The sequence below is a fragment of the Delphinapterus leucas genome, chromosome 6 (genome assembly GCF_059928025.1).
Source record: "Delphinapterus leucas isolate spDelLeu-1000000601 "Yukka" chromosome 6, BTC_Dleu_Yukka2, whole genome shotgun sequence".
Lineage (NCBI taxonomy): Eukaryota > Metazoa > Chordata > Mammalia > Artiodactyla > Monodontidae > Delphinapterus > Delphinapterus leucas.
In genome coordinates, this window is record NC_143134.1 from 88,488,238 (window position 1) to 88,516,055 (window position 27,818).

General features: G+C 51.2%; 1 protein-coding gene across 2 annotated transcripts; it reads left to right on the forward strand.

Annotated features, from left to right (window-relative positions):
* The first annotated feature begins 12 nt into the window (after nucleotides 1-12).
* On the forward strand, nucleotides 13-26,033 carry TMEM8B (transmembrane protein 8B). Of its 2 annotated transcripts, XM_022600093.3 has the most exons (13): nucleotides 13-1,098; nucleotides 5,524-5,713; nucleotides 6,089-6,296; nucleotides 12,205-12,338; nucleotides 12,631-12,899; nucleotides 13,505-13,830; nucleotides 16,785-16,878; nucleotides 17,036-17,159; nucleotides 17,293-17,435; nucleotides 17,652-17,830; nucleotides 24,782-24,928; nucleotides 25,062-25,178; nucleotides 25,427-26,033. In XM_022600093.3, exons 1-13 carry the CDS (start codon nucleotides 573-575, stop codon nucleotides 25,760-25,762), a joined length of 2,793 nt encoding a protein of 930 aa, XP_022455801.1. In that variant the 5' UTR covers nucleotides 13-572; the 3' UTR covers nucleotides 25,763-26,033. The 2 variants fall into 2 exon arrangements, with proteins under 2 accessions (XP_022455801.1, XP_089769513.1); XM_089913387.1 differs by lacking the exons at nucleotides 5,524-5,713; nucleotides 6,089-6,296 and having other exon boundaries at nucleotides 447-1,098.
* Nucleotides 26,034-27,818: the final 1,785 nt, after the last annotated feature.

A 27,818-nucleotide genomic window follows, 5' to 3' on the forward strand; every position in this document is an offset into this window, starting at 1 on the left:
TGTGAGCGGTTTTGCGGGATCTTTGTAAGACTCTGTGAGGGTCTCTGGGTAGGGTCTGCAGATATCTGAGGGGACGGCCGTGGGTGTCTGGGTTTATGAAGGTCTCTGTAGGGTTCCTATGAGATGTCTGTGGGGTGGTCAGTGGGGGCTGTGAGAATCTGATGGGCGCATCTGGGCTCCGCGGTTGGGGAGAGAAAGGCGGGGACTCTGGTAGCTGGAGCTGGGGCGGAGTCTGTCGTCGAGCCCAGCAGGGCCAAGTTAGAGACCAATAGAATAGGGTCGGGGGCGGGCTTTAGTGAGAAGGACCAATCGAACTAATCGGGGGGCGGAGCGTCATACGACGTCGGGCTGAGGCCGCCGCCGCGGGGCCTGGTTATCGCCCGTCCAGCGCAGCCCGGAGTCGCCCAGACCTGAACTCCTACCCAGGTCCCCGGCCTGGCCCCAGCAGGCTTGACCCCGGCCCCGGGCCCGCGAGGACACCGGAGGTCACCCCCCGGGGGTGGGAGCGGAGCCGCGGGTCAGCTCTGCGAGCGCCCGCGCTGGCCTGTCCGGCCCCGCCCCTGCCCCGGGCCATGGCCCAGTCCTTGTCCCGGCCCCTTTTCCTATCCAGATTCGGGCCTTGGCCCCCGACCCCGCCCTCGCCCCGTTTTCCACATAGGTTCCAGCTACGGCCTGGGTCCCAGCGCATGCCCAGATCCGGGTCCCAGCTCAGGCCCCCACTCCAGTCCCTGGCCTGGCCCCCATCCCAGCGCCTGCCCCTGTTTCACCTCCTTTCCCAAATCCCAGCCCAGCCCTTGTCCCAGACCCGTTCTCGAAATTTGCTTAAGCCGGGGGCCCAACCCCTGCCCCTCCTCCAGTCCCCATCACAGTCCCTTCTTCCATCACATCCCCTACCCTTGCATAAGTCCCAGTGCCCAGCCCAGCCCAGCTCTTTATCCCAGTCTTTGCCCTCATCTCTGTGTTTACCCAGGTCTCTCCCACTACCCAGCCCTCTCTTTCATACCCTGCCCCTCTCCCAGCCTCGACTCAGGTCTGGGCTCCAGCTGCCGTCAGCCTTACTGCTGCTGTTGCTGTTGTCTGTCCTTGGCCCAGGGGCTGGTGAGTGCAGAAGCAGGAAAGACCGAGGCAGGGATGGGGTTCTGGCAGGGAGGGGTGGACTGGAGGGATTCAGGAGAGGTGGGACCTGGGCAACTAGATCACTGGGGAAGAAGTGCAGAGAAATAAGAAGTCTTGCATAATTGAGAGGAATTGGCAGGGTTAGAAGAGTGGTAGCTGTGGGCTTGAGGCTCAGCAGGTGGCTGACAGAGACTGCAAGGTTTCCTTTCTTGGGGTCCATCCGGACTCCACTCTGACTCTTGCTTTTCCAAGAAAGTCTTGAGTGCTTTGCACCTGCTCATGAAGTTTGGTGGGGGAGACATAGTCCCCCAGCAGAGAGCCTCTAGTCCAGTGTGGGAAGATCTGGCCTAAACCTTTGAGGAACTGGGCACAGGGTTAAGAAAGCAGTTTTGAAAATAACATGTAGCAAATAAGAAAAAAACATGGACATGGGTTAGTTGCCATTATAATGAGTTTTCTTCTTATAACGAGTTTCATTCCAAATAAGCTTGATTTGCTTAGGAATAATTCCTGACACTTTTAAAGCAGGGTTGAAACTCAGAGACTATTTTACAGTTGGGGAAACTGAGGCTCAGCAAGAGATCAATTTGCCCAAGATCATACAGCTTGTCAGTGGCAGTGTGGGGCTAGAAAAAGATTTCCTCATTCCTATCCTATACTGGTGTTTTTTGGTTTTGTTTCTGTTTTTTTTTTTTTTCATTGCAATATATGCCCAATAGGAAAACAGATCCAAGTGCAGAAAGGCTCAAAGCACAACCTGTCCTCTCCCCTGTCTTCCCACAAGGGGGATTCATCCACAAACCATCCTTACTTGTCAGTTGTCAGCCCAGGGCCACCATCCAGTGAGGAAGTGACTCGGATAGGAGAGGGAGATACCCAACTTCCTAATGGGTGGAATGTGGGAGGATGAGGGGGTCCTGGCCATAGGATATGTGCTGTAAAGATGGCCCCATAATAAAGAGTCATCATGGCCCCAACCCCCAGCCATCTCTGGCGGGTGGCACTCTAGAGGTGATGGGGATGTGCCTGAGGAAGTCTTTGGCAATAACAAGTAGCAGAGCAGCTGGGGGTGGAGGGGCTGCGTTTCAGTGAGCTCTGGGGCCCTGGTTCAGTGTACAAGCTTGAGGAAATCAATGCACACCAAAGGTCACTGCTCCTGCAGAGATGTACAAGCTCTATGTGGATGCACACTGGTATCTGGGCACTTATGCGTCTGTGTGTGTACCTGAGGGATCTGTGGGAATGCTGGGCATGTGCAGTGTGTATATGCTTGTGTGTTGGTAAGTGTAGGTGCGTGTCTGTTGTGTGCATGTAAGCCTGTGTGTCCTTAGTGCCTATGTTACTGTGTGAGGGGGAGGTACATGCGGCCCATGCATGTTCCTCTTTAGCTCTTCTTGCCCCTCCTGCAGACAGATCACTGAAGTGTCACCTCCAAGTGGATAGTTCCCGGTTGGAGGCAGTGTTGGGTGCCTCCCACAACATACATGAGTAATCCATCTGCCCCCAGCCAGATTCCTTGAGGGGCTCAGTGTTGGTTACTGCTCAGTGTTGATTACTGCTGCTGGCAGATCGGGCACTCAGCAGAGGCAGAAGGCAGGTCAGTTTTTCAGTTTGGGTGAGGGGGAGTCCATTCTGTCAAGTCCAATTCATAGCTTCTATCCCTGCCACCCCAGCATCTTTGTTCATGAGCCCATTGAGCAGACACTGGGATGACTAAGAGAGGAGGGTCATTGACAGCCACAGAGCTGTAGAAAGTTGAAAGATGTGGATTAAAGCATGATTGCCCAGAAGCAGTTTCAGGTGCTTTGGAAGGATTATAATGAAGGTGGAAATGAGCACTGACTAGGTCCCACAGCAGGCAGGGCTGCCCTGAGTGCTGTTACTAGTCACTTACCTGCAGGGGTGCTCTGTGACCTGGTGGTGATGAGAGACTAGCACTGTCACAGGACCATGATGGCACAGTCGGTCTCAACAAATCCTTGGGTCTTTTCCTTGGGCTTGTCTGACTGCAGTTGCATAACCCAGGCATGCCTTGCCGTTACAGGAAATAGCCTTTTGCTCTACTGAGTGCTGTCACTAGAAGGGCCAGCCTCAGCCCGTGTGTATGCATGCGTGCGTGCGTGCGTGCGTGTGTGTGTGTGTTTCAGGTGGTGATGGAGAATCACTCTAGCCTCATCTGGAAGCACTGGCACATCCAAGGCAGGTTCATCTGAGCTTGGTTAGGGCCTTACTTGTGCTTCCTCTGGGACACAGCTCTGTAGGTCCTGGTGAAACCCAAAACCAAAGCTTGGAGTGAATGGGGCTGTGGACGCTTTCTCAAACATCTGCCCTCTAGGCTCCTCCCAGCATCCCCAGCTTCTTTTTACTCCATTTTCCCACCAGGCTATTCTGTGACCTCTGTAGCCCCTAGCCACTTCAGGGTGGCTTAACTAGTCCCCCAGTTCTCCAGGCCATGCCATGTTCCTTTAATCACAGGGCCCTTTGTGCACGTCTGTCTATTGTTTCCTAAAGGTCATTAGCTGCTTTCATCACCAGCTCTCTGAGAATCTGCACTGGGGGCCTGGCCAGCATTTCTTCTAACAGTAGCAATGACCCATCTGATGACCCATACCTGGTACCAGCTTTGAGGAGGAGGAGCCCTTCCCTAATTCCAGCAGGGGGTGCTCCAGTGCTCTGCTTCCCTGTAACAATAGTATCCAGGCCATTCAGCTCTTAGCTTTCTGCCTCCCAGTTGTCACAGCCAGGGCTCCTAGGAAACCTTTCTTCCCCATCTCTTGGTTCATTTCCCTTCATCCCTCTCTGATACATCACCACTGCCCTGTGAGTGCTGCTCTGTGAGCCTCTCTGGTTCCTGAGCAGTGCTCAGCTTGCAAGGTGGCAGGTCTTCCTTGTTGAGAGTGACCATGTGGCCTGAACTGCACAGACTAGTCCTTGGGTATAACCGTGGCTTTTGAAGAGCACAGGCCAGTCTAGGGCTAGTGACCTCCACCTATATAGGACGGCTCTCTGCAGGGTGACTCAAGGTTGCTGAAGTTCAGTAGGGCCAACCTTGATCTGTGTTCCCTCCTTCAGCAGCCTCCTTTTCCAGATGCTTCTTTCTCTGTTATTTCAAATGCCTCATTTTTGGAGTTACATCTCCCATCTGCAGAGGGGGAAACTGTCAGAATAGGCAAGGCCTGTGGGTATTTCCCACTGGGCTGAAAACTCTACTTCAAGGTCTCCCCTACCCACTGCCCCTACTCTTGTCCTGAAGCTGCTTGAGTTCCCAACCTTCTCATCTGTCCTGGGGGCATCCTTCTGGGCTTCGCTGGGGCTGGTCTTAAGTCTCCAAAACAGATTCCCCAGAGCTTTGCCTGTCATTTGGGGCCCCCTTCTATCCAGCTGAGCCTCTGGGTTCTTTGCGTTGTTACAGCAGTCCTGGTCCCTATGCGTTTGCTTGGTAGCTGCTTTACACCAGACTTTCCTGCTCACTGGGCTCTGCTCCTAACAGCCATGATCAGGTATCTTGGCATTTCGGCTACAGAGGGCCACTTTCTCCCCACCTCCCACCCCAGCCTCGTCTGGATATGAATATTCCCAGGTAGTTTGAGATTCCACTGGCTTACCAGTTGACTGCCTCACTGGGCCTCCCTCCAGGAAGCGCCCCCAGCCCCTCCTTCTGAATCCCAGAGGCCCCGCTGGCTCTCCTTTCCTCCTCTCCCTGGGGCTCTTGTGGTGGCCTGCCAGCTCCTGTCCTTGCCTCTGCCACCCAAGCAGGCCCCTTGCAGCCTCACCACATTTTCCCCTCCCCTCTGCCGCCCTGAGCCAGTATACAGACAGCTCTTGTGAAGCTTCTGAGAGTTTTTATTGCTCCTGACCACAGGGGAACAGAAAGGGGAAGAAAATAAACAAGGCAGTTTCACAGTTCCATGCTGACTCCCAAGCCCACAGGTGGAGTTCCAGGCTGCTCAGTAGCCTAAGAGTCCATGCCAGCACACACACACACACACACACACACACACACACACACACACGCACACAAACACGCGCGTACACGCACGCACGCGTGTGCACCATCCACAGCTGTTTTGTTAGGCTTGGTAAGAGGAGAACAATGGCTCCTAAGTGAGGGGCAGCTGTGGGGTCCTCAAGAGGGTCCTGGTTTTGCATTTAGACAGATCAAGGTTTGAATCCTCAGTTTGGTCTAGCGTTAAGCCTCAGTTTCTTTATCTGTAAAGAGAGGTCATTTTTCCCAAGGTCACTGTAAGGTTGAAAGCAAATGATGGCGAGGGCAGCATGAGACCCAGTTCCCGGGCAGAGGAGAACCTTTGCTGAGTCGGTGCTGTGGGTGAGGCAGCTTGGTGTGCCTGGGGCTTGCTGGGAATGGCCTGTCCTACTTTGCTTCTTTCTCTTCCGCCTGCTCCCCAGGAGGCCTCTTCCTGACTGACTACTCCACCTGCTCACCCCGCAAGCTGAGTCCCTTCCGCTCCTTCGCCAGCACCGAGCTCTTCCACTTCCATGTTCCCGAAGACACATTCCTGGCCGTGTGGAACCTCATCATCTTCAAAGAGCAGGGGGGAACCTTTGGGGACCACTGCCCAGACCAGAGCGTGACTGTGTGAGCGTCTGAGTTAACCTCCTGACCCCCGCTTCCAACCCCAGGCCACTTTCCAAATGAAAATGCGAGTTCAGGAGGTCAGCTGACCTCCTGACCCTGACCCCTGACCCTTGTCCGGATTGAAGTGTGACTGGCTGAGGGCCAAGACCTCTGTCTCCTGACCATTCCTGGCTACTGTATGACTGTTTGAGCGCCCGAGCTGATCTTTTGCCCCTTATGTTCTGACCCCTGACCTGGAACCACTTTGTTGTGTGGGTCGGTATAGGGAATCCACTTGTTTTACTGGCGATAAATGACAGTTCTCCTTTCTTTCCCCCGTTTTCCATGTCCCACCCCATTGCCTGCTTTCCTCTTCTCTTCATTCTGGTCCCCCAGGTATTTCCGTTCTGGGGCACCCCCTGTCATCAATCCCCTGCACACACACTTCCCAGGGGATACGGCTGTGCCTGGGGTTTTCTCACTGACTCTCAGCTGGACACTGCCCAACCGCACCTCTGGCATCTTTAACGTCAGCAGCCCCTTACCTGGGGACTGGTTCTTGGCTGCCCACCTGCCCCGGACCCACGGCCACATCTCTGTCAAGGTGGGTTGATACTGTCCAGGGTAGGAGGGGCCAGGGCTGCTTCTCCATCTCTGGGCTACCTGGCACACCAGCCTTGTGCCAGGGTGGGCAACAGCATAAGGGTGGCTGGCGTGGGGCATAGCTAGAGGTCAGCAGGTCACCTGGTGGGTCAAGACTAGTCTTGTTCTATGTCTTGGTTGGTGATAGCCCCGCAGACTCTTGTAGGCTTTAGCCCAGTCGTTAGTCCATTTGGGAGTATACGTTCCTCTTCTATCATAATTTTAGCTCCTGACACCTTATGGAAGATGTTAAGAGAATACTCGGGGGCAGGGAAGCCCCTTCCTGTTAAGAAGCGGCTTTGGGCGCCTGGCATCCAACCTGATTGTTGACGCTCTTTCCCCTAACATCGGCAGTGATTTCATAGAGCAGAGTTTGTTAAAGTCTCCAGTGTTGTAGGGTTGAGGTCAGGCTGCTTCTCCATTCTGGTTTGGAGGGGAAGGAAATGCTGCAGAGTTTTCCTGCCACTCCCAGGCACTGGGCAGGCTAGACCTCTTCATTACTGTGAGAGGACCTGAAGGTTTCTTGCTCCTGTCCACTGGTGGGAAGGGGGGTGGGATGTGGTGGCCATGTCAGAGTGGGATGGCCACGGGTGTGGGGTCAGTGGTAACGGCAAAGGGCCAAGCGTGAGCTGAGCAGGATTTAAAGAACAGGACATGAAGAACAAGAAAGTGAGTAGGGTTTGGCCACTGAGAATTGGGAGAGGCAGAAATTCCCAGCCAGGTGAGGATTTGACCTGGCCATCTCTCTCCAGGGTGAGTTCCTTGAGGGCAGGGGCCCCAGACTGTGTCAGACTCCCCTCTCCTCCTCCTGCTGAGGCCCAGCGTTCAGAGGTGTTATAATGCTTTTGAATGAGCTGAGAATTACACAGGGACAAGTGTATGGGCACTGCTGTTGTCAGAGATGGGAACTCAGGCTGAGGGAGCATCTCGAGGCCTCATTGATAGGCCAGTTTTTCCTGAGAGTGATGTACGGGAGAACCTCCTCTGCAGGCCTGGGAGCCCTCTGGGTGAGAGCATGTTGCGAACTTGCCCGGAAGTGGCTCTGGGTTCTAGGTTCTTGACTCCCATCCGAACCAAGTGTTCTTCTATTAGGAGGAATGTCTTCTTAGGTCTTTGGCCAAATCCCAAAGAGCCTGTTCCTGGTCCCAGCTCTGATTCTTGACTCTCTTTGTGAGAAGAGAAAATCTTTCTGAAGCCCTGCTGTAGTTATCCAACAACCTTTCTGACTGAGCAGGAGGAATCTGGCGCCTAGGCCTGGGCTGGGATTATGGGAGCTGAAGCCTGGTTAGGAGAGGTCAGAACCAGGCTTGACGTGCCCGTTTGTATCTAGATATAGCGGGTGGGGCCTGGGGAACTTGGCACTGCAAGCTGGAGCCCTACCCCGTAGAGATCCCTGGGGTGTGGTGAGATTAGAGAGAAGAGGGTGCAGTTACCCTGTGACTGGCAGCCGTGTGTGGACCTCATGAGAGACGGAGCTCTCCAGTCAGGCCTGTTCTAGAGGTTGGGGGGTAAGATCTTCTTTGTGTTTCCTCTAAGAATTTGATTATCTTCTGGAATCTTACATGGGCCTGTAGGGCTTCTTAAGTTCTCTGGTTAATTGCCTAGAATCAAGCCTATGGCTGGGTTGTCCAGAGCATTCCTCCAGGGCTCCGTCTTCTCTGCTTGCCTCGTCCTCGTCCCATCGTCCTGACTTCCCATAAGGCTTGGCCAACACAGGAAGTTATTGTGGGTTCAGGGATATCCTTGGGTGGGGACTGAACGGCCCCAGCGTAAGAAGGCAGCACTGTTCCTCAGCTTTGGGGACGAGTTCAGGCCTCCCTTTAGACCTTAGTCTTTGAGCACCTGCTTTGTCCCAGGCCTTGGGTTGGGTGCTAGGGACACAGATAAATAAGATGTATACTAGTGAGATACAGGAGGTATTTTAAGAGGACAAAGGAGAGGTGGATAACTCAGCTTGGTAGTGTGGTGGGGAGTTGGTTTTAGGAAACTGTTAGGAAGTGAGACCTGTTGTTGAGAAAGCAGGGAAGGGTATTCCAGGTGGTGGGAGTAGCATGGGCTAAAGCTTAGAAGGGAGAACTGAAGTGGTTCAGTGTGGGGCAGGTGTTGGGGTGAGTGAGGGAGCTGGAGGGGTGAACAGAGGCCAGATCAGGAAGGGCCTAGAAGTTTGAACTTTATCCCGAGAGTGATAGGGAGCCTTAAGAGGTTGTAAAAGGGAAGTGACTAATCTGGTCCAGGCCACTCTCCTGGGCTGTGGTCCCACACTTCTGCTGGCCTCTGTATTATTCACTACTGTATTCCTAGCGCCCAGCACAGAGCCTGGCACATGGTGGGGGCGGGGCAAATTTTTGTTGCCCTTCTGCCATCTTCTCAAACTCATGTTTCCAAAGCTGATCTCATTTCTCCTCCTTTCCTTTTCTCCTTCTTTCTGTCAGCCACTTCTGTCTTGACCTGTGCCCTCTATCTCCTTACCTTTCCTGTGTGGCGCATGTGTTCCTCCTGTGGTGTCCAGCTGCCAGTCTGCCCTGAAGGGCTGCCCTTTGGCTTGTGGGTAACATCTGGCACCCAAATGGCTTATTAGGGGAAGTTCTCCAAATATCTGGGGCACAGTTCTCCTTGAATGCTTCCTCTCCCCAGCTCCAAGATTTGAAAGTAAGTGAAAGCAGATAAAAGAATGAAAACAACAATAAGGAAAGAAAAGGAGCAGATTGTACAGAAGAAAGGATTCAGTTGAATCCACCCGCTAGGACCAAGTGTGGCTCAGTATCTCAACTGAAGTGGTTCAGATCTGCTAACAGTCTTCCTTCTGTTCTTCTTCCTCCTTCTAAATTATTTTATTTGTATTTCAAATAGGTAATATATGCACCTGGTACAACATTCGAAAGGTACAAAAGGCATACAGTGAAAAGTAAGTCTTCCTCTTCCCTTTGTCCCCTTTCAGTCCCCACGTTTCCTCTCCAGAGCTGACTAGTAACTAGCTGTTACCTAGTTCCTTATATTACTCTTTCCTTCTTGAAACATTTTCTCCGCTTGTCCTTTGTGACTTTACAGAACTGTCCAGTTTTCCTCCTGCCCACTGCCCACTCCTCTGTCTCCTTTCCTGGCTTCTCCTCTGCTTGATCTCTTCACGTGTGGTACCCCAAAGCTTGGTCCTGGGACAACTCCTTTTTATTTCTTCATTCTCTTGCTAGGTGTCTCCAGCACAACAGTTTTAAATACCACCTATAAGTTCATGTCTTCCAGGTGTATTAAGTGAGTTCAAATTTCTTTGAATCTCAGACTTTATATCCAGTGGCTTCCTTGACGTCTCTGATTGGATGTCTAAGACCAGTCTCAAATTTAGCAAGTACATATCCAAACAAAGCCTCAAGTCAAAATCTCTTTAATTCCTATTTCACTTCTCCCAGTTAAGCCTCTTTGTTCTCTAATCTTCTTCTCAGTAAATGGCACTGCCATTCACCAGTTGCTCAAGCCCCAAATTTAGGTGTCATACTTGATTCTTCTTTTTCCCTTATTTCCCCACAGCTAATCCATAAAGAAAAAGTATTGTTGACTCTACTTCTAAAGGATGCCCTGGACGCATCTACTTCTGTTTCCACTCTTAGCACACCTTCCCTTAGCTGTCTGCTGGGCCACAACAGTAATCTCCTAAGTGGTCTCCCTGCTTCCACTCTTGCCCCCTGCCGTCTCTCCAGTGCTCATCTACTTCCATGTTGATTGGTGCTAGCTAACTGTGGGCCGGGGCTGTGCCAAGTGCTGGAGTATTCCCACAGAGAAGGCCAAGATCTTTGGGCATCTTCAGTCTGCAGGCCTCACCCAGAGGCTCAGGCCTTACTAAAGAAACTCAGCCCACCTATACTAGGACAGTCTAGGAATCAATCTAAGGCCTTCCACTCCAGCTTCTTTCAGACTGCTTCTCACTCCACTTCTCACTTTTGGCCCTCCTGGTCCCCTGGTCCCTTGCTTTGGTTCTGTTGCTTCCAAGAGCACAGACGTTGACTGAGTTTGGATTTTCTCACTTGGCTTCTGCCTTGGCAGCTCTTGAGGACCTGACTTCTGCTGCCCTTTCTGTGGTTCCATTACGGGATGAAGGTCCCTGCTGCACCTTCCCTGGTCTCCACTGACTGAATGCTCCCGTGCACAATAGGGAGGTGTTAGACATGCACATTATACAGTTTAAGGAAGGAGCACATCTTAAATAGAGAGGTCATGTCCACTGATCTTTTAGTTAGGGCAACAGCAAGCAAAATGTGGAAGAAAGTGTTTCTTCCCTCTGGACTGTATAGTAAGGACGGGGGCCGTCTCCCGAGTGTGAGTCCCCACACTTAGGGCTTATTCACCACAAGGTTATTGTGGTGGTGATTCCTACGTTAGGAAGTGGGGTTGATGAAATAACTTGTGAGAGTATTTCTGGTCCTTAGGGCTTGACACAAAAGATGAGGGACATCTGCTTTGGATATCAGAGATGGAGGTCTCTGAGCAACGAGGTGGGTTCAGGAGCTCTCTGAAGGGACCTCTTTTTGACACCTGTTCTTTAACTCAACAGATATTTTCTATCACCTAGTATGTGCCAGGTGGTGTGCTAGGTATTGGGGGTGCAGTGATGCAAAAGGTACAGAAAAATTCCAGGCAGAGGGTAAGGAGATATTCCAGCCTGGCATCCATCAAGTCCCCCTTCCAACCTTGTGGAGCTTTGCTAGAAGTCAGCAAACAAACAAACAGACAAAACAAAACAAAACAAAAGTCAGCAAACAAGCCTTGGCTGGCTTTTTCCGTGGCGTGGAACTCAGTGGGATGTCAAAGCCTGGAATTCTTGTCCCAGGTCAAGGCTAATGGTATGTCTCGGTCAGAACAACCACATAAGTGAACAGTGGCCTCTAGTTTATTGGGCCAGCATAAGACCGTTTGTCCAGAAGATGAGAGAAGCCTAATCAGGAGCCACCCTCCCCTGAACTGCTAGGATCGAGGGCCCAGAGAGCTGCAAATGCCACAGAAGAGGAGCCGGAATTAATGGGCCCATCCTCACTGGAGATGCTGCAGGGCCAGAGTGGTGTCCCCCCAAGTAGAGAAGTGTTAGGGATTTTATCCAGGAGAGTAGCTCGGGGAGATGTGACGGTTCTCCTCCAGTGGCAGAGGAAACCCAGACTGAGGCAGAAGGAGCAGATGTATCTGTGGGCCCCTGAGGCAGAGCGGTGGTCGGGGGACAGAAGATAGGCTTTGGCTTCATACAGGTCAGAGCTGCCCCCAGCTGGGTTGATTCGCTTATTCATTCATTTATTCAGCAAACATTCATCTGTGAGGGGTGCACTTTACTTTAGGCTCTGTGTCTGGGGGAACAAAATAAGACCAGGTTCCTTTTCTCAAGTTACCTGTAGTCTGGAGGTCCCTTGGGAGGCAGAGTGGCTCTTCCCTGGGGGTATTAAAGCAGAGGCTGGACAAGCACTTGGGAGGGGCAGGTGGAGAATAAAGGAAATTAAAGATTCGGTCGGGGGAAGCGGGGAGGTTTGGACTGGAAGCCTTTAAGGGGCTTTCTAGTGCCCAGTGTTCCTGAGGGCTTGGTGGGGGAATGAGGTGGTTTGAAATTACCTTGAGAGGCTGTCCAGGAATGCTCAGGAGGAGGGGTTACTGGAGGAGGGGAAGGGAAGGCCTGACTGTCAGGAGGGGCCCAGTTTTGAGTCCCTAAACCTCAGCCAATGCTGAGGATCCCAGCAGATCCTGCAGACCTAGGAGGGACCCAGAGCTTAGAGGACTGCGGTCATAGCCCCAGAAGCAGGAGGGCCAGAGGAGGTTTGTCCTCCGCCTCAGCGGGCTGTTCGCCGCCTTTTAGTAGCTCCTTGCTGTCTCCCCTCCTGCCACCCCTGCTTGTGTCTCAGGGTCTCCAGGATGAGTGTCAGTACCTCCTTCAGCCGCAGCTGATTGTCCGGCGTTTGTTGGACGTGGCTGTGCTGGTGCCTGGGCGACCCTCTGAGCAGACCCTCTCCCTCCACAATCGCTCAGCCCTGTACAAGTAAGTCAAATACTGCCCCACACTGGGCCCTTCCCATGTTCCTTCCCCGGCCTTAGCCTACCTGCTGATCTTCCTCTCCCTCTGGCCAGCCTGGACTGCTGAGCTACCCAGAGCCCCAGGGCGGCTCCCACCCCCTGCCTCCCCCTCTCCCAGCCCAGAGGGGAAGACCCGAAAAGGCCTCCAGTTTTTCTGTCCCCTACTCCTCCCTTCTTCCCAGTGTCTCCCTCATCCTGTGTCCCTCTCACCTCTCTGTACCCTGTCTTTTCTCACCTCCAACCTCCCCTCTGCCCAGGGTCTTTGTGCCCAGCTTCACTTACAGGGTTTCAGCGCAGCTGGTGTGCGTGGGGGGCCGCGGGGCATCCGCCTGCCCCCTGACGCTGCGCCTACGTCCCAAGGCCCCACCCCTGCACAACTCAAGCTCTGTGGCCTGTGGAGGTGCCTCGGTATGCCAGCTGGAGCTGGCACTGCCCCCGTGGGGGCACTGGGTCTACGTGCGTGTGGAGACACCATCCCGGGGCCCTGGCAGGACCGTCTGCTTCCAGCTGTGTGTGCGGTTGCAAGGTCAGAAGCCCCACACCTGCACCAGCCACCCAGCTTGTGCCGACTTCTGTGGCTGGGAGGAGGCAAGCACAGTGGCTGTGTTCACTGGTCCTCGGCCACGTGCCTACGACTTCCCCGGCCCAGCCCAGGCTCCTTTACTCGCCAAAGCCCTCCCACTTGGAGCTTCAAGTCATTGGAAGACCATCAGATCTTTTCTTGGTACCTGACTTGGGGCTCACTAAGGGACCTCATTACTCTCCTTGATTTAATCTCAGTGTCCTGGAGTAGGCAGGGGACAGCTAGGACTTCTGGGACATGGTCCTTGCCAAAGCCCTTGCAAGTCAGTGAGAGGGTCCATCACCTGTTTCAGCAGTGTCCTCACTGCCCGTGGGGCGGGAGAGATGACCTTGAGTCCCTCCAACATGACATTCCATTAGCTGTGACCACTAGGGAGCCCCTGGACCCGGTCCTGTGACCTTAGATGCCAGACGCCAAAGGGACGTTCGATTCCAGTTCTTAGCCTCCCCACCCTTTGTTATACCCTATGGGGCTTAGATCTGGTGTGTGGTGGGGCTGCAGGGCTGTGAGGGCAGCAGGCCCCAGCTCTGATTTCCTCTGCCCCACAGAGTGCCCACAGCCCAGCCTGTCCCGTGCCCTGGTCCCCGGAGCTGCCATGAACATGCCCCAGTCACTGGGCAACCAGCCACTGCCCCCAGAGCTGTCATCCCTCGGGGTCCCTGCTGAGGGGCCCGGGGCCACATCCCCACCTGAGCACTGCTGGCCAGTGCGCCCGACGCTGCGCAATGAGCTGGACACCTTCTCCGTCCACTTCTACGTCTTCTTTGGCCCCAGCGTGGCCCTCCCCCCTGAACGCCCAGCCGTGTTTGCCCTGAGGCTGCTGCCAGTGCTGGACAGCGGAGGCGTCCTCAGCCTGGAGCTCCAGCTCAACGTGGTACTATTTGTGGAGAGCGGGGAGGTCGCCCTTTGGGGGAACCCGAAGGGGAAGGTGTCAGGGTGAAGGGGCCCTTACCTCCTCCAGAAAGCCTGTCTGGGTTGCTTTCACCTTTCATGGTTAGAGACCATGCTTCAGCCCAATTCTGGTCAACAAACATGCCCTGAGTATTTACTACACATGGGCTGGGTCAGTCAGGGCAGCTGAGCGGTCTGGATTTTCCCAGTTTTATAGGCTTACCTGCCACTCACTAAGGGCCTCTCTCTATGGCAGGTGTTTACTTTTTCTTGCATATCTCCTGTGATAGGGAGCTCACCACCTCTTGAGGCCACTCTGATTGCTAGAGGCATTCTTGGCATTCCATCAAAGTCTGCCTCCATGGATTTTTACCCACTGACCTTTGTTTTGCCCCAGAAGCTATATCCAGTAGTCTACCCCGTCCTTTTTTTTTTTTAATAGACATTTTTCAGAGCAGTTTTAGGCTTACAGAAAATTGAGGAAAGTACAGAGAGTTCCCCTCTTTCCCCACACAGTGTCCTCTATTACTCACGTCTTGCATTGGTGTGGTACATTTGTTGCATCCCTATCCAATTTTAACAGCCCTTTGGATGCCTCTCAGCCTCGCCAAAGTTGAACAGCCTCAGCATCTTAGACTTCTCATCCTCTGCTGTCTCCTCTGGTCATACTTCTGGTCATCATGCCTCTGAACTAAGTGATCCAAGGTGCTCTGACCTGGGTGGCAGGCAGCATTTGTGCAGCCTGAGATCAAGTTACCTCTTTCAGCTGCTGCCTCACACTGTGGGATCACCTGAGGCTTGTGGTGGACTAAGACCTCTGGATCTTTTTGCTTTTCTTCCTTTTTTTGCTTCAAAACAATTGTATACTTTTTTATTATAAAAATAATAGGATCACATGTAAAGGCTTTGGAAAATAGAGGAAGACACCTCCATAACACAACTGCTTAGCTTTTTGGTATATGTCCTCCTAGTCCTTATCCACATTAACTGATGTGTTTTTCTAGTTGTAACCAAGGACCATGCACATTTTCATGCCCTGAGCTTGGTTCATGTGAACCGCTGCCAATACCTATCTCATATTTTTGCAGCACACTTTTTAACCTGAGTGGAAGAATTTATGTCCATCTTTGAGACATTGCCTAACACTGGTTTGGACCTTGCATCTTCACTGCTTTGTGTAATTCACACACTTGAAAAGCTGGCCTTCTAAACCTCTTAGTCATTATTTTCAGCACTGAACAAGACTGGGCCAAGGGCAGAACCCTCTGTCAGGCCATTGGCAACTGTCTTGGGTTGGCGTTGATCTAATTATTTATCTACTGTTCCCTCAGCCAAAAATCCTTTTAACTTTACTATCCCTCAGCTCTGGGGCAGGGATCATTTTCCTATCACCCACCTGAGACCTGGTCTGTGTCTTGAGGTGGTATTTTATGGGACATGGCGCAGAACTTTCTAGTGATCCTCCTGGTCAGGACAGAGCTGACTCTTCAACCCCAAGATGTTCCTTATTTTCATACTCAAATTCTCTGTGTTCTGGCTAAGACGTATATGTTTTGTGTTTACTTATCGCCATGCCTTTGGGCAATGACAGTGAAGTCTTGATTTGACCTTGAAACTATAGAGCCTATGTCAGAGACCAGCCCCACCCATACCGACTCTTCCTTAGTATCCTGAGAGGAGAGGCCCACCTCCCCTGCTGCTTTGCCCTGTCTTTCTCTGCATTCTTGTCTGTTTTCTCTAAAAGGCATCTGCTTACATTCCAGCCATCTGCATGCTATGACACTGCTGCACACCTCAGACAGCCTGTTCTATTTATTCTGAAAGGTATATTGGCACACCTACTCTGATCTTTTCCTCAAGTATTTTGATGTTTTCCCTTGGATCAAAACTGGACACTTGGCTCAGAGAACTGCATACCTAGAGAACATTTTTTCTTTGGCTCCCACCAGAATGGCTTTTGCTGAAAAACACTTTGGCATATAGCCCTGGGCTTGCATTGAGGGAAGTTATGAACAAGTTGTATGAAATTTACTCTTGCAGGTGGGGCAGCACACAGTGCTTCTTTGATGTGAATTTAACTGAGAACCACCCTTTTGGGTGCAGTGCTTCTCCTGAGACTCTAACTTTTATCTTGTGGACTCACAAATGTGGTAACTCACGTTTCCTTCCTTGCTTTGGTTGCTTGGAAGTCAGCAAATATATGGCCCACATCTAGGGACAGATTTGTAAATTTCCCTCATGTATTTATTTTATCCTGTTACATGTATTTAATAAGCTGCCTCAAATCCTTCTTGAATGAGGTGAGCTTATGGCATCCTGTTACCTTTATTCTTGTAGACAACCCTTTCCCTTTACTCCTGTGGATATCCAGTTTCTTTTAATCCCAGCCAGCTTGCTGCATTTAATCCTGTAGGCGTTCTATTACCACTGCTCAGTACCTAGAATTATTTCACCTGAGGAAGAGTGCATTTCTTTACATGCCTCCCGCCTTCAAGGCCCAGGTGAAGATGTGAAGATGACTGACGAACCTTACAATCACCTTTGTTTACAACTAGTGTCTACATCCAGCAACAGTGCTCTTCCCCTTCCCCCCATCAAGCTAGATAGGACTGAAAAAGTGGGTGTTGTCTCTTGCCTAGACAGAATTTAAACAATTCTTCCCAAAGAAAGGACTCAGAAGTGGCTTTGCCTTCTCATCAGTCTTTGAAAGATCTCTGCTGTGGAAGATCTGGTGTTTCCGTTTTTCTGTTGTAAGAACGAGGAGGTGAGGGGTGGGGAGGGTGCTTCCGTGTGGAGAGCACCTGCAGGAATGGGGTGTCCAGTGAGGGCCTGGAGGGGTTTCTGGGGAGGGGTTAAGAGGTGGAGGAGTCTGGCGGGGGTGCTGGTGGGAGGACTTAGAGGGTGTGGCCGCCTCATCTTTATACCCGCCCTGCCCAGAGCTCCCTGCGCCAGGAAAATGTGACAGTGTTCGGATGCCTGACTCACGAGGTGCCCTTGAGCCTGGGGGATGCAGCAATGACTTGTTCCAAAGGTGGAGTGAAGAACCGGGGAAGGAGTGGGGGCTGGAAGTCGGGGGCAGGGGGGTGGGTATGGAGGAAGGATGGGCTAGGGCGTCTGGGAACTGGGGGCAGGAAGGTGAGGGTTCTTTAGGTCCTGACCCCACAGTGACTCCTCCCTTCTCCCCTCAGAGTCCCTGGCCGGCTTCCTCCTCACGGTCAGTGCCACCTCCCGAGTGGCCAGGCTGCGAATCCCGTTCCCGCAGACGGGGACCTGGTTCCTGACCCTGCGCTCCCTCTGCGGGGTGGGGCCTCGGTGAGCGGGGCGGGGCGCGGCGGGGCGCGGCGGGGCGCGGCGGGGCGCGGCGGGGCGCGGCGGGGCGCGGCGGGGCGCGGCGGGGCGGGGCGCGGCTGCGCCCGGTCCCGGTTGATTGGCAGTTTGTGCGCAGGTTCGTGAGGTGCCGGAACGCGACGGCCGAGGTGCGGTTGCGCACTTTCCTGTCCCCGTGCGTGGACGACTGCGGGCCCTACGGCCAGTGCAAGCTGCTGCGCACGCACAACTACCTGTACGCGGCCTGCGAGTGCAAGGCCGGTGAGCCGGCTGGGCTGGCGAGAGACCCCACCCGGGGCGGTCGGAAGGGAGGCGGCAGCCTCAGTAGCCGGGCTTGAGGGGGGGGGGGCGGAGTCAGGGTGGAACCAGCCTCCTCTGGCCTTGGCGTCGGGCTTGAGCAGAGACCGCCGCGGAAGTGTCTGCTGAAGCCCGGGCTGCCTTCTCACCTCTTCCACCCTGTGCCCCTCCCATCCGCAGGATGGCGGGGATGGGGCTGCACCGACAGTGCGGATGCGCTCACCTACGGATTCCAGCTTCTGTCCACGTTACTGCTCTGCCTGAGCAACCTCATGTTTTTGCCCCCCGTGGTCCTGGCCATTCGGAGCCGATATGTGCTGGAAGCGGCTGTCTACACCTTCACCATGTTCTTCTCCACGGTATGCGGTGGCGTCTGTGTCTTTCACCGAGTACCTTATCCGTGGTGGTGGGTTAGAGTCTACATTTCCACCACGGGGTTTGGGGATGTCTGCACCTTCATGGTATGAGAATGTCTCCTCTTCACTGTACAGCAGTGCTTCCTGACCGCTTCGTATCATGGCATGCGAACGTGATAATTTTTATAAGGCACATTGGGATATATGAGCAAGGCTGTTTGCGACTTAAGATAACAGTCACTGGAGACAGTGTGGGGTCTCCAGCGACCCGCACCCTGCCTGTCCACTCTAAGGGCTGAGGGGACCTTTACCTCAACACACTGGCTGAGAAACTCTGACCTACAGTTTGGAATTGTGTCTACACAAATCCCCTGAGATGCTACATCTAGGGATCTTTTCATCTCATCCCTGGGCTCTTGGTATCTTGTGATGTACAGTGCCTGCCTATGAGCACTGCAAACATCTCAGATGGATTCAGACTTTTCCACATGTCTTAGCAACAAGGATATTACAAAAACCAATACATGCCTCTCTGTTGTCCAGTATTAATAGATCAGACATATATCCAAATTACAAAAATCCCACTTATCATCTAGGAGAAAGCGGGGGGCAAATGTCCTGAAACTGAGTCATGTTCTAGGGTCCTGGTTGTTTCTCCGCAGGTGAGGAACAGTGGGCTGTAACCGAGCCATGTAGCAGGACCTTGGCCACTTAAGCTGCATGAGAACAGCACACCTCAGTTTTGTTTGACTGGTCCCCTTTTTAGACCTGCTCTGACAATGCCCCACTCTGTTTTTATATTCAACATTGTTTCTCTCTCTCTCTTTTTTTTTAGTTTCAAGATCCTTTTTATATTGTTGCTCACCAAATCCTCTAGCAACAGCTCTTTCACCAGCGCACTCTTGGTTATGTGCAGATCTAATGTGGTTCACAATTAGTAAGAACACCTAAGTGTGTCAGGAGCCTGGAGCGTGTGAGGAGAGCGTATCCATTGTCCTGCACTTCACAAAGCATCCTGGGCATTGGCTTCAGGGTATTCAGTATCAGATGACTTCTTATCTTCTGGATTTGATGGAATATCATCCTGAAAAAAAAAGACCTTCCCCTAGTAGGAACACTGGGGGAGTCGAAAGTGCCTGGCACCACATACAGTGCTTCCACTTTCTTAAATAAGGCAGTAAGCAAATGATCAAGGAGAAGATACTGGCTCTGAGGTGTTGCCTAAAGTCCTGCTCTAACTCCTGTTCTTTTTCCACACGTGCCAAAGTGTAGAGCTACTTGTGATTCATTTTTCACAGGCAGGTTTCCTGTTGTCACTCTCTCCTGTTCTTTATTTAGTTTAGACTTATTTCATTCCTCAGCAGTCTCCATTTAAGGACCCATCTTTCATATTGCAGGTATCAGCACCAGCATGGTAGGCGACAGTCTTCTTCCTTGTCTTCAAATCAAGGACAGTCTACACCTGGGAGTAGTGTGTCAGTTCCTACCCAGGGCCTGGGAGCAGACAGTAGCTTTGTTCTTCAGGAGTTTAAAATGCAAAATGTAAATAAGTAAAAAAAGCAAAACAAAGCAAGCCACAAACCCAGCACTTGATTTTGTATGTAGCCGACAGTTCAGATAACTATAACAGAAAAACAACATCTACTGAATACATGCTGTGTGTCAGACACTGCTCATCGAATCCTCCCCATAGCACTGTAATAATAGGTATTGCTATTATTATTATCCCTTTTTTGCAGATGAGGAAAGTTTAAATACATTGCCTAAGGCCTGAGGTGAGTGGTAGAACCAAACTTCGCACTCAGCCTGCCTCCAGATCCCTCTCATGTAATCACTGAGCTGTAGTGTTCCCCTTGCATAGGGCAGTGAGCGTGCATTGATACATTTCTAACCTGACTTCAGTTTCTCAGAAGTCCTGGAGTATGTAGAAATACTAACGACCTCACTTTAGTAGTTCTCAAATTCTTAAAAGATAAAAAGAGCCAATCAAAAGGTCAGGAAATATAACCAAACCAAATACAAGAAATCACAGGGAAAATATATCAGACATTGCGGTTGTGCACCTCTGACTCATACAGTTCAAGCCACATGTCCTTCACAGTGCTAGAGGAGTCCTCATAATTGGATCCCCAAAGACCCAGGCAGAGCTGACATCCTGGGGCCCCTGCAGCCTTCCTTGCCGATTGCTGAGATCCTGGCTGCAAGCCCACCTCCTCATTACCTCTTCTGTTCCTCACACCAGCACAAGTAATTCTCAGTGGCCCTTGGCAAAATCCCATGACTGTTTCCAAGAGGAAATGGAAGCAGAAAATAAGAGAACAGCAGGAAGTTTCATTCTGTCCCGAGTACAAATATTCTAATCTTTGTATGGATTGAATATATTTGCATCTTCAATTTTAAATTCTCTAGTGCCAGGATACTCTGTTTTGGAGCAGTAGACAAACTGTATAGTTATGTTATAAAAGTATAAAATTCCACAGAGAAAAACAATTTAGGATAATTGTCCAAAATTGCCTTGTAAGTAAAGAAATGTCCAAAGCTGAGGAAGGTGTCAAATTAGATTATACTAATAGAAACTAGTTAGTAGTCTGAATTTCTTTTCTTAAATCTCCCAATCTTTCTGTGTTATTTCTACCACTTCTTTTTATTGCTGATGACAAAAGGAATACTAATGTAAAAATTAGTCCACAATTTTCAGTGAGACAATAGTGCAATATATATATATATATATATATATATATATATTTTTTTTTTTTTTTTTGCATAAGGGAAAGTTTATTAGTGTGGGGATATTCTCCCATGAATATACATGGCATAAAGTATAAGATGACTGTAAGGTGACTAAAATTTACTGGGCACATACTGTGTGCCAAACATATAGGAGAGTATTCCAGACTTTGAGGGTAGAGTTTCCCAGGTGCCACTATAACTCAGCCTTCAGTAGCCCACTCCAGCTTTCGGTTGAGCCAGTTGCTCCTAGGTGATGGGTAAATGGTTACACCAGTGAAATCTATGGTGGTAAGCAATTTGCTTTACCTCATTTACTATAAAATGTGCCTCCTGGTTAAAGATGGTGCTGAATGGGTGCCATGGCAATCGATAATGGATCCTGCTCCATGAATAGTAAAGCAGGCTGAAGCACTGCAGGCAGAAGAGACAAACACATGCCTAGAATATATGATGACAAGATGCTGTCTCCTCCGGGTTGAGGAGTTTCAATGAAGCAAGCTGCCACAGGTTGTTGGCGGGTTTCCCTGGCAAAGTGTGCCCCAGGAGGGAGTCAATGATGGACTTTACTGATGGCATTTATGGACATTCAGCAGTGACAGTAGCCAGATCAGGATTGGTGAAATGTAGATCGTGTTGGTCACCTCACACTGCAGTTTTATTTATTTTTTTAATATTTATTGATTTATTTTGGCTGCACCGGGCCTTAGTTGCGGCACGTGGGATCTTTGTTGCAGCATGTGGACTTCTTAGTTGCGGCATGTATGTGGGATCTAATTCCCTGACCAGGGATGGAACCCAGGTCCCCTGCATTGGGAGCACGGGGTCTTACCCACTGGACCACCAGGAAAGTCCCCACACTGCAGTTTTAATTTAACTCTACCCCTAAGGGTTTTCTACAACCTTAATCTCTTTGACCTTCTAGTATACTTGTAGAATAATCAGTCATAGAAGATTAGAGAGATGATATCCTCCAAAACCTCTCCACTCCAGAGACGATCTCTCCATTATTCCCCACTCTTTTTTTCAGTGTAGAAATTCCTAGGAGGAAATAAACCTTCAATTAATTATTTTCTTAGATGTGTCTTCAATGTTAGGTGATTCAGCTTTGCTTTTTTTCTGCTGGTATTTATCCTCTCTTATCTGAGATTGAAAGATTTATTACAAGTCCCTCTTCCAGAAGTGTTTGGGCATTTCCTTCTATATACCTGAAAGTCAGGCATATGAAACAAGCACTTGGTGAAGTGTGAAAGGTAAAATTAATGCTTTAAAATAAAATCCAAATCATAAAACAGTATTGGGTAATTTAGTGAGCAGTAGTATGTATATCCGGTCTTGGAGGTAGAGAAATAGAAAAAGGCCAAAATATTGATTTGTTTAGGAACCAAATTAGTTCCCAATTAATCACATATAAGAGAAAGAATTAAAAAATAAACCTTTGAGGCATATTCAGACATTAAATGGACCCACATGAAAAGTCTCTCCAAGTTTCCCAGTAAGAACTCATTTTCTCTATTTAATAATATAAAAGAGGGATTTATGTCCCCAAACTTATGAACCCTCTGAAAAGCCTGGGATACTCACTTAAAACATGATAGGGCTTCCCTGGTGGCGCAGTGGTTGAGAGTGCGCCTGCCGATGCAGGGGACGCGGGTTCGTGCCCCGGTCCGGGAAGATCCCACATGCCGCGGAGTGGCTGGGCCTGTGAGCCAAGGCCACTGAGCCTGCACGTCCGGAGCCTGTGCTCTGCAACGGGAGAGGCCACAACAGGGAGAGGCCCGCGTACCGCAAACGAAACAAAACAAAACAAAAAACCAAAAAAACATGATAATTCCAGAGCAGTCTCTTCCTGAAGGGACAACATTCTTTACCTCCAAAGTGAAGGGAAAGAAAGAGAATAGGTACACAAGTTTAAGACTTGGCAGTTTAAAATGCGAAGGAATCGAATCCAAGGTTTCCCAATGTCAATTAATATCCCTGAGTTTTCTTTTTCATTTATTTTTCTTTTTCTAAACTCCTAGCTTGTCCCTGCCCTTATGTTATTCACCCTTTCCCCTCTGTTGGTTGAAGTTACACATTTTGCAATTTGAATGACTGGGTGAAATCTTCAACAGGTTCAAAAGAAACATTAGCAATTTCTTTCTCATCCTTTGTCTCTCAAGACTAAACTCTTGAGTCTGTTTTCCCATCCTGTTGGTGGCAGCTCTGCATCTGGGCTGGCTTCTGTCAGCTTTCACAGCAGACCTGCTTCAGTTTCCCACCTGCTTTCCCTAAGGTCGCTGCTGTTTCAGTGAGGTTGGGGTGTCATGGTTTGTGCTATGAGTTCGGGATACAGTGCTCCTTTTCCCTGAACTCTTCTTCCTGACCTCGCCTCCACCTTCTCGTTCTCAGCTCTGACTCATTCAAACAGGAGACTAGGTTCTCCCATTTTCATTTTCCCCAGAAGTTGCTGAGACCCCACTGCTGCCAGTGAGTGAAACTGTGATATTGCTCCGCTATCTCTCTCCTCAGCTGTGGGCTGGATATCCCTGCCCTCTCCTTACCCACACCCAGAGCCGTGCCTCTGGAGGCCTGGATACCTGTCTCACTGAGGTCTGTAAGGCTGTCTCTCTTTTGGGCTCAGAGCCCTTGTGACTTAGGGTTGCCTTTTGATAGAATGATGAAGAAACTGATGTGGGCTGAAAGTAGTGCCTAAAGGATCCCTCCAGTCAGATCAAGCCACTTCAAAGGCTGCCTTTGGATGGTATAGCACAGTCTTCCTGCCCCAGCTTCGGTTCAGCCTGATGCATTTCAGCCCAATCCTGGCAACTACACTGAGTTGTTTCTCCTCTCAAGAGGTGCTCTCAGTAGCCATGGCTCCCTGAGGACCTGGGGTAAAGTACAGGGGACAGAGGTCAAACAGATTGATTCACAGAATCTTAAGAGACTTTTTTGATCCCCTAAAATCTGCGGGCATGTCTCGAGCTCAGCTCCAATGAGTAGATTTTGGTCAAGTTTACATAGGTCAAAACCTTTTTCTTTCCCATTATAGCTTCGTAATTTTTCTTAACCCTGCTTTCATTACCATAATAACCCATTCTTCCTGACACGGAGCAGGGGCGATATTGGGAGATGGGAGAAGTGAGCATGCCACTGTGATGGTTGTTCTCGGTCAGAGCTGTTTGTCTTCAGAGACCTTGCCCAGTCTATTTTCTTTGGGTGGGCTCGTAAGGCACGTGATATAGAAGGAAGCGTGTTCCTGCATCTCTGCACCAGATATTCTTGAAACCATCCATGGCTCTAGTGTTTAGCATCAATAAGTACTCAAATTACCTAAATTCTACACAGAAGTTCAAAGAAAGGTGACAGCAAATGTTCCAAGACAAAATAAACTTGAACTCAGGTTATCCCTGGGTCACTGTTTTCACAATAAGGGAATGCAGGCTGCCAGAGGTCCTGATAGCATTATCCAGCGGGGCACAGGGATTGTGACCACAGACCCAAGGGCTGATGGCAGAGCTTGGTTCCTTAATTGGGGTGCCCAGTATAGCTTGTTCCAGTTCCACTTGTGTCCCCTGCACCCCACCTTTAAGCTCCTCAATACCCTATTCTTTGCTGTGTTCCCCACAGTGTAGGGTAGGTGAGCACTGTCCCTTTCCTATGTTCTTCCTGTGGTGTAAAGTGCCATGCTCTTTTCCATGGCTTTAGGGACTGCCTTTTTTCTTACCATCCCCCCCGCTTCCCCCATGGCATTGGGTGGGAGAGGATGCAGAGGACCAATTAGTGCAAGGTCTGAAGGTGAAGCATGACTCAGAGTCTGAGCTAACAGACAGGGCTTGGGGTCTGGATTGGCCAAGAGGCCAGATTCCAGCCTCAGAGCTTGGGCCAGGATTACAGGTGGGACCCACACGAGCACAAGGGGATACAGGCAAGGATTGGCCTCAGCTTGAGAGACCTGGATCCCTTGGCTTGGTGCTCTCACAGCACATTCCAGAAGCAGGAAGATTAGGAAGGTGAGGACGAGGCTCAGGGCTGCCAGATACGTACAGCCTAAGACACAGACCGGGCCTCCCTACCACATTCTTCTCAGGGGTGGGGAGTTGGGCATTTCCCAGTTCTGCTCAGTCTGTGCGCTCTGACCTCCACTTTTCTGACAGCAGCACGCCACCCGTATGGCCTCTTTCTGCGGTTTTGTAGATCTGGACCTTTGCCGCAAGTTCTCTCAGTGCCTGTCCTCTCTTCCTCCAGTTCTACCATGCCTGTGACCAGCCAGGCATTGTGGTTTTCTGCATCATGGACTACGACGTGCTGCAGTTCTGTGACTTCCTGGGCTCTTTAATGTCCGTGTGGGTCACTGTCATTGCCATGGCTCGCTTACAGCCTGTGGTCAAGCAGGTCAGTCCAGAGTGGGCCCTGGGGGACAACCATAGCCACAGTCTACTTGAAATCCACTTCCCGATCTCTCCTGGGGGCATTGCCAAGTGCCTCTCACCATCCCGGCCCAGCCCCTGGAGACCTCTTTCTCTAGGTGCTGTACTTGCTGGGGGCTATGCTGCTGTCCATGGCTCTGCAGCTTGACCGGCATGGACTCTGGAACCTGCTTGGACCCAGTCTCTTTGCCCTGGGGATCTTGGCCACAGCCTGGGTAAGGTTGGGTGGGCTGGGGGTGGGGAGGTCCCAGCAGGACTTGGGTGCAGGGACTTGGGTATCTGGTTCCCAGTTTAAGGTGGGCTGGGACCCTGTCGTCATCACTGTGCTGCTCACAGCGCTGCACTCCAGTCTTGGCAGATGCCTTCAGGTCACCACCAGGGCTCGGGAAGCCTGAGAGTGACCAGCAGTGGCTTGGGTTCCAAGGCCTCGCGTTCCTGAGCCCCACTTCTCTGCCTCCCCCAGACAGTACGCAGCGTCCGCCGCCGGCACTGCTACCCGCCCACATGGCGCCGCTGGCTTTTCTACCTGTGCCCAGGCAGCCTTATCGCGGTTAGTGCCATCCTTCTCTATGCTTTTGTGGAGACTCGAGACAACTACTTCTACATTCACAGCATTTGGCATATGCTCATCGCTGGCAGTGTGGGCTTCTTGCTGCCCCCTCGTGCCAAGACTGACCACCAGGTCCCATCTGGAGCCCGGGCCCGGGGCTGTGGTTACCAGCTGTGCATCAATGAGCAGGAGGAGCTGGGCCTTGTGGGCCCGGGAGGGGCCACTGTCAGCAGCATCTGTGCCAGCTGAGAGGGGCTTTGGGCTGCCCTTGGGGAACGTGAACTCTTACCCGGGGCAGAGAGCCCTTCCTTGGGTTCTTCCTGAGAGCATGGAGTCCTCCCAGGGATAAGAGACAAGTTGTATTTCTTGAGGACATGGAGTCTTTCTTAAGGACACGGAACTCTTTCAGGGGCCTGGCACACTTCCCGAGGGCCTGGAGTCCTTCTGCATCTTCAGGACTGGAGCCCGTGCAGGGCCACAGAGCCCCCTCAGGACCAAGGAGTCCCTCGCAGGGGTGTGGAGCCCTTCCCAGGGTATGGAACCCTCCTGAGGACATGGATTCCTTCCCTGGGAGACCAGGCCCTCTCAGGACATGGTGTCGTTCCTAAGGAAACGGAGTCCATCCTGAGGAAGCTGAGTCTCCAGATCTTCCCAGCAGCTCAGCAACTCTGGACTCGGGCTTCCTTCCCAGAGGCAGCATCTGGGCTGTGCTGTGCTGGGAGGGGGATGCAGGACAGATGGGGCTGGGACTGGGGCTGCGGTGGCTGGTATCCTGAGTTGATGCAGGTGGAGTCTGGTGTGTCTCCAATGAAGTATTTGCTGGTTCTGTGCTGCCTTTTTTTTCCTGAGGGAAAGGGTGTGGGGAGGGGAGGGAAAGAGGGACCCTGAGACAATCAACAGGGGTGACGGAGCCTAGCTGGCATGAGCTGCTGGAGCTACTGCCTGAGGCTTTTGCCCCATTGTGTCAGGCTGCAGCAGCCGGGAGTAGGGAGTTGTGTGAGTGTGTGTGTGTGTGTACTTGCTGAGATGATTTCAATCAGTGATACCTCCCTTGTGGTGCCCACACCCAATAGGGAAGGAGGCTAAGGGCTCAGGAAATTGGACTAGCGGGTACAAATCTCAGATGTGCAAGAAATATCACAAGAATATAACTTCTGTTTTGAGTCTCCATTTTGCCCGAGTGCCAGAAACATAATCTTTTGGCATTTTGGGATTTCTTCTCTTTCCACAAAGGTCACAGCTGAGTCCCGAGGGTCTTATATAATGCCGAGATATTGCGAGGGTGTTTTCCCTTGTCACCAGGGTCCATGTGGCGCCCCTGAGATTTCCATCATCCCACCTGGTCCCCAGTTAGTGGTACAAGCAGGCCTTCCCAGAGTGGTTTCTTGTCCCCATCTGTGTAACCCTTTCAGTCCTGAGGCTCTCCACCACTTCTGTGCCACATGCAAAGACTTGTGGGACCTTGGCTACCCAGAAACCCCTTGAAGCCATTTCTACCCTGGGGTCCTGCTCTGCATTTTACTTGACCAACAATGCATGAGTTCCAGCTTTCACACCCTGCAAACCTGTCCAGGGGCTTGGTCTGGGGAGTGGCGCTCAGGGCCCCTGCCTTTTGGGGCCCTCCTATGCCAATGCTCTCACTACATCCCCTCCTCCTTGCTTTTTCCTCTCCCTAGCTTAGGGAATCTTTTGTTAATCTGGAGGTGGGGACACCTACTTTTTCTTACATTTTTCTCCCAAATCTTTTGTTTATGCCTTAAGTCTTTTATGTTCCCTTTAGAGCCTAGGCTTTTGAAACTCAGATGCCAGGAACACCTCTCTTTGTTCTCTGCTTTCTGCAATCACATCCCTTCCTTCGGGCACTGAGCAGAGTGTGATGTGAGAAGGTCACATCTCACATCACATTCACCAACTGAATGGTGAGAAGGAAGGAGAGGTGTGGGCTAGGTGTCTGTTCCTGTATCAGAAATATTATTCCACGCAGATCACTAGGACACATGAGCCCAAATAGCTGGGATTCAGGACACAGTAGAGTACAGGAGGCACTGAAGAGGGAGACAGAGCTGGGACAGACCCCACCCAGCTAGGAGGGGTCAGAAGGGGTTTCTGGAAGCCGGATGGAGTGGAGGGCATTGAGTGAGGATTGAATGAGTTTCCATAGTGCCAAGATGCTGGGGGAGTGTTCACTCCGGTCACCAGTGTCCATATCACATTCCTCCCCTGAGATTTCCATCATCCCATCTGGTCCCCAAGCAGGAAAGCACTTAGAACACTTAGTATAGTGCCTAGCCTGCTATGTGGTAAG

What these genes read in the sequence shown, in the direction of transcription:
- TMEM8B (XM_022600093.3), top strand. Translation starts at nt 573, where the DNA reads ATGGCCCAGTCCTTGTCCCGGCCCCTTTTCCTATCCAGATTCGGGCCT. An exon ending in TGTCCTTGGCCCAGGGGCTG is followed by an intron (nt 1,099 to 5,523) that starts GTGAGTGCAGAA and finishes CCTGCTCCCCAG; the next exon opens with GAGGCCTCTTCCTGACTGAC. An exon ending in GGCCTGCGAGTGCAAGGCCG is followed by an intron (nt 17,436 to 17,651) that starts GTGAGCCGGCTG and finishes TCCCATCCGCAG; the next exon opens with GATGGCGGGGATGGGGCTGC.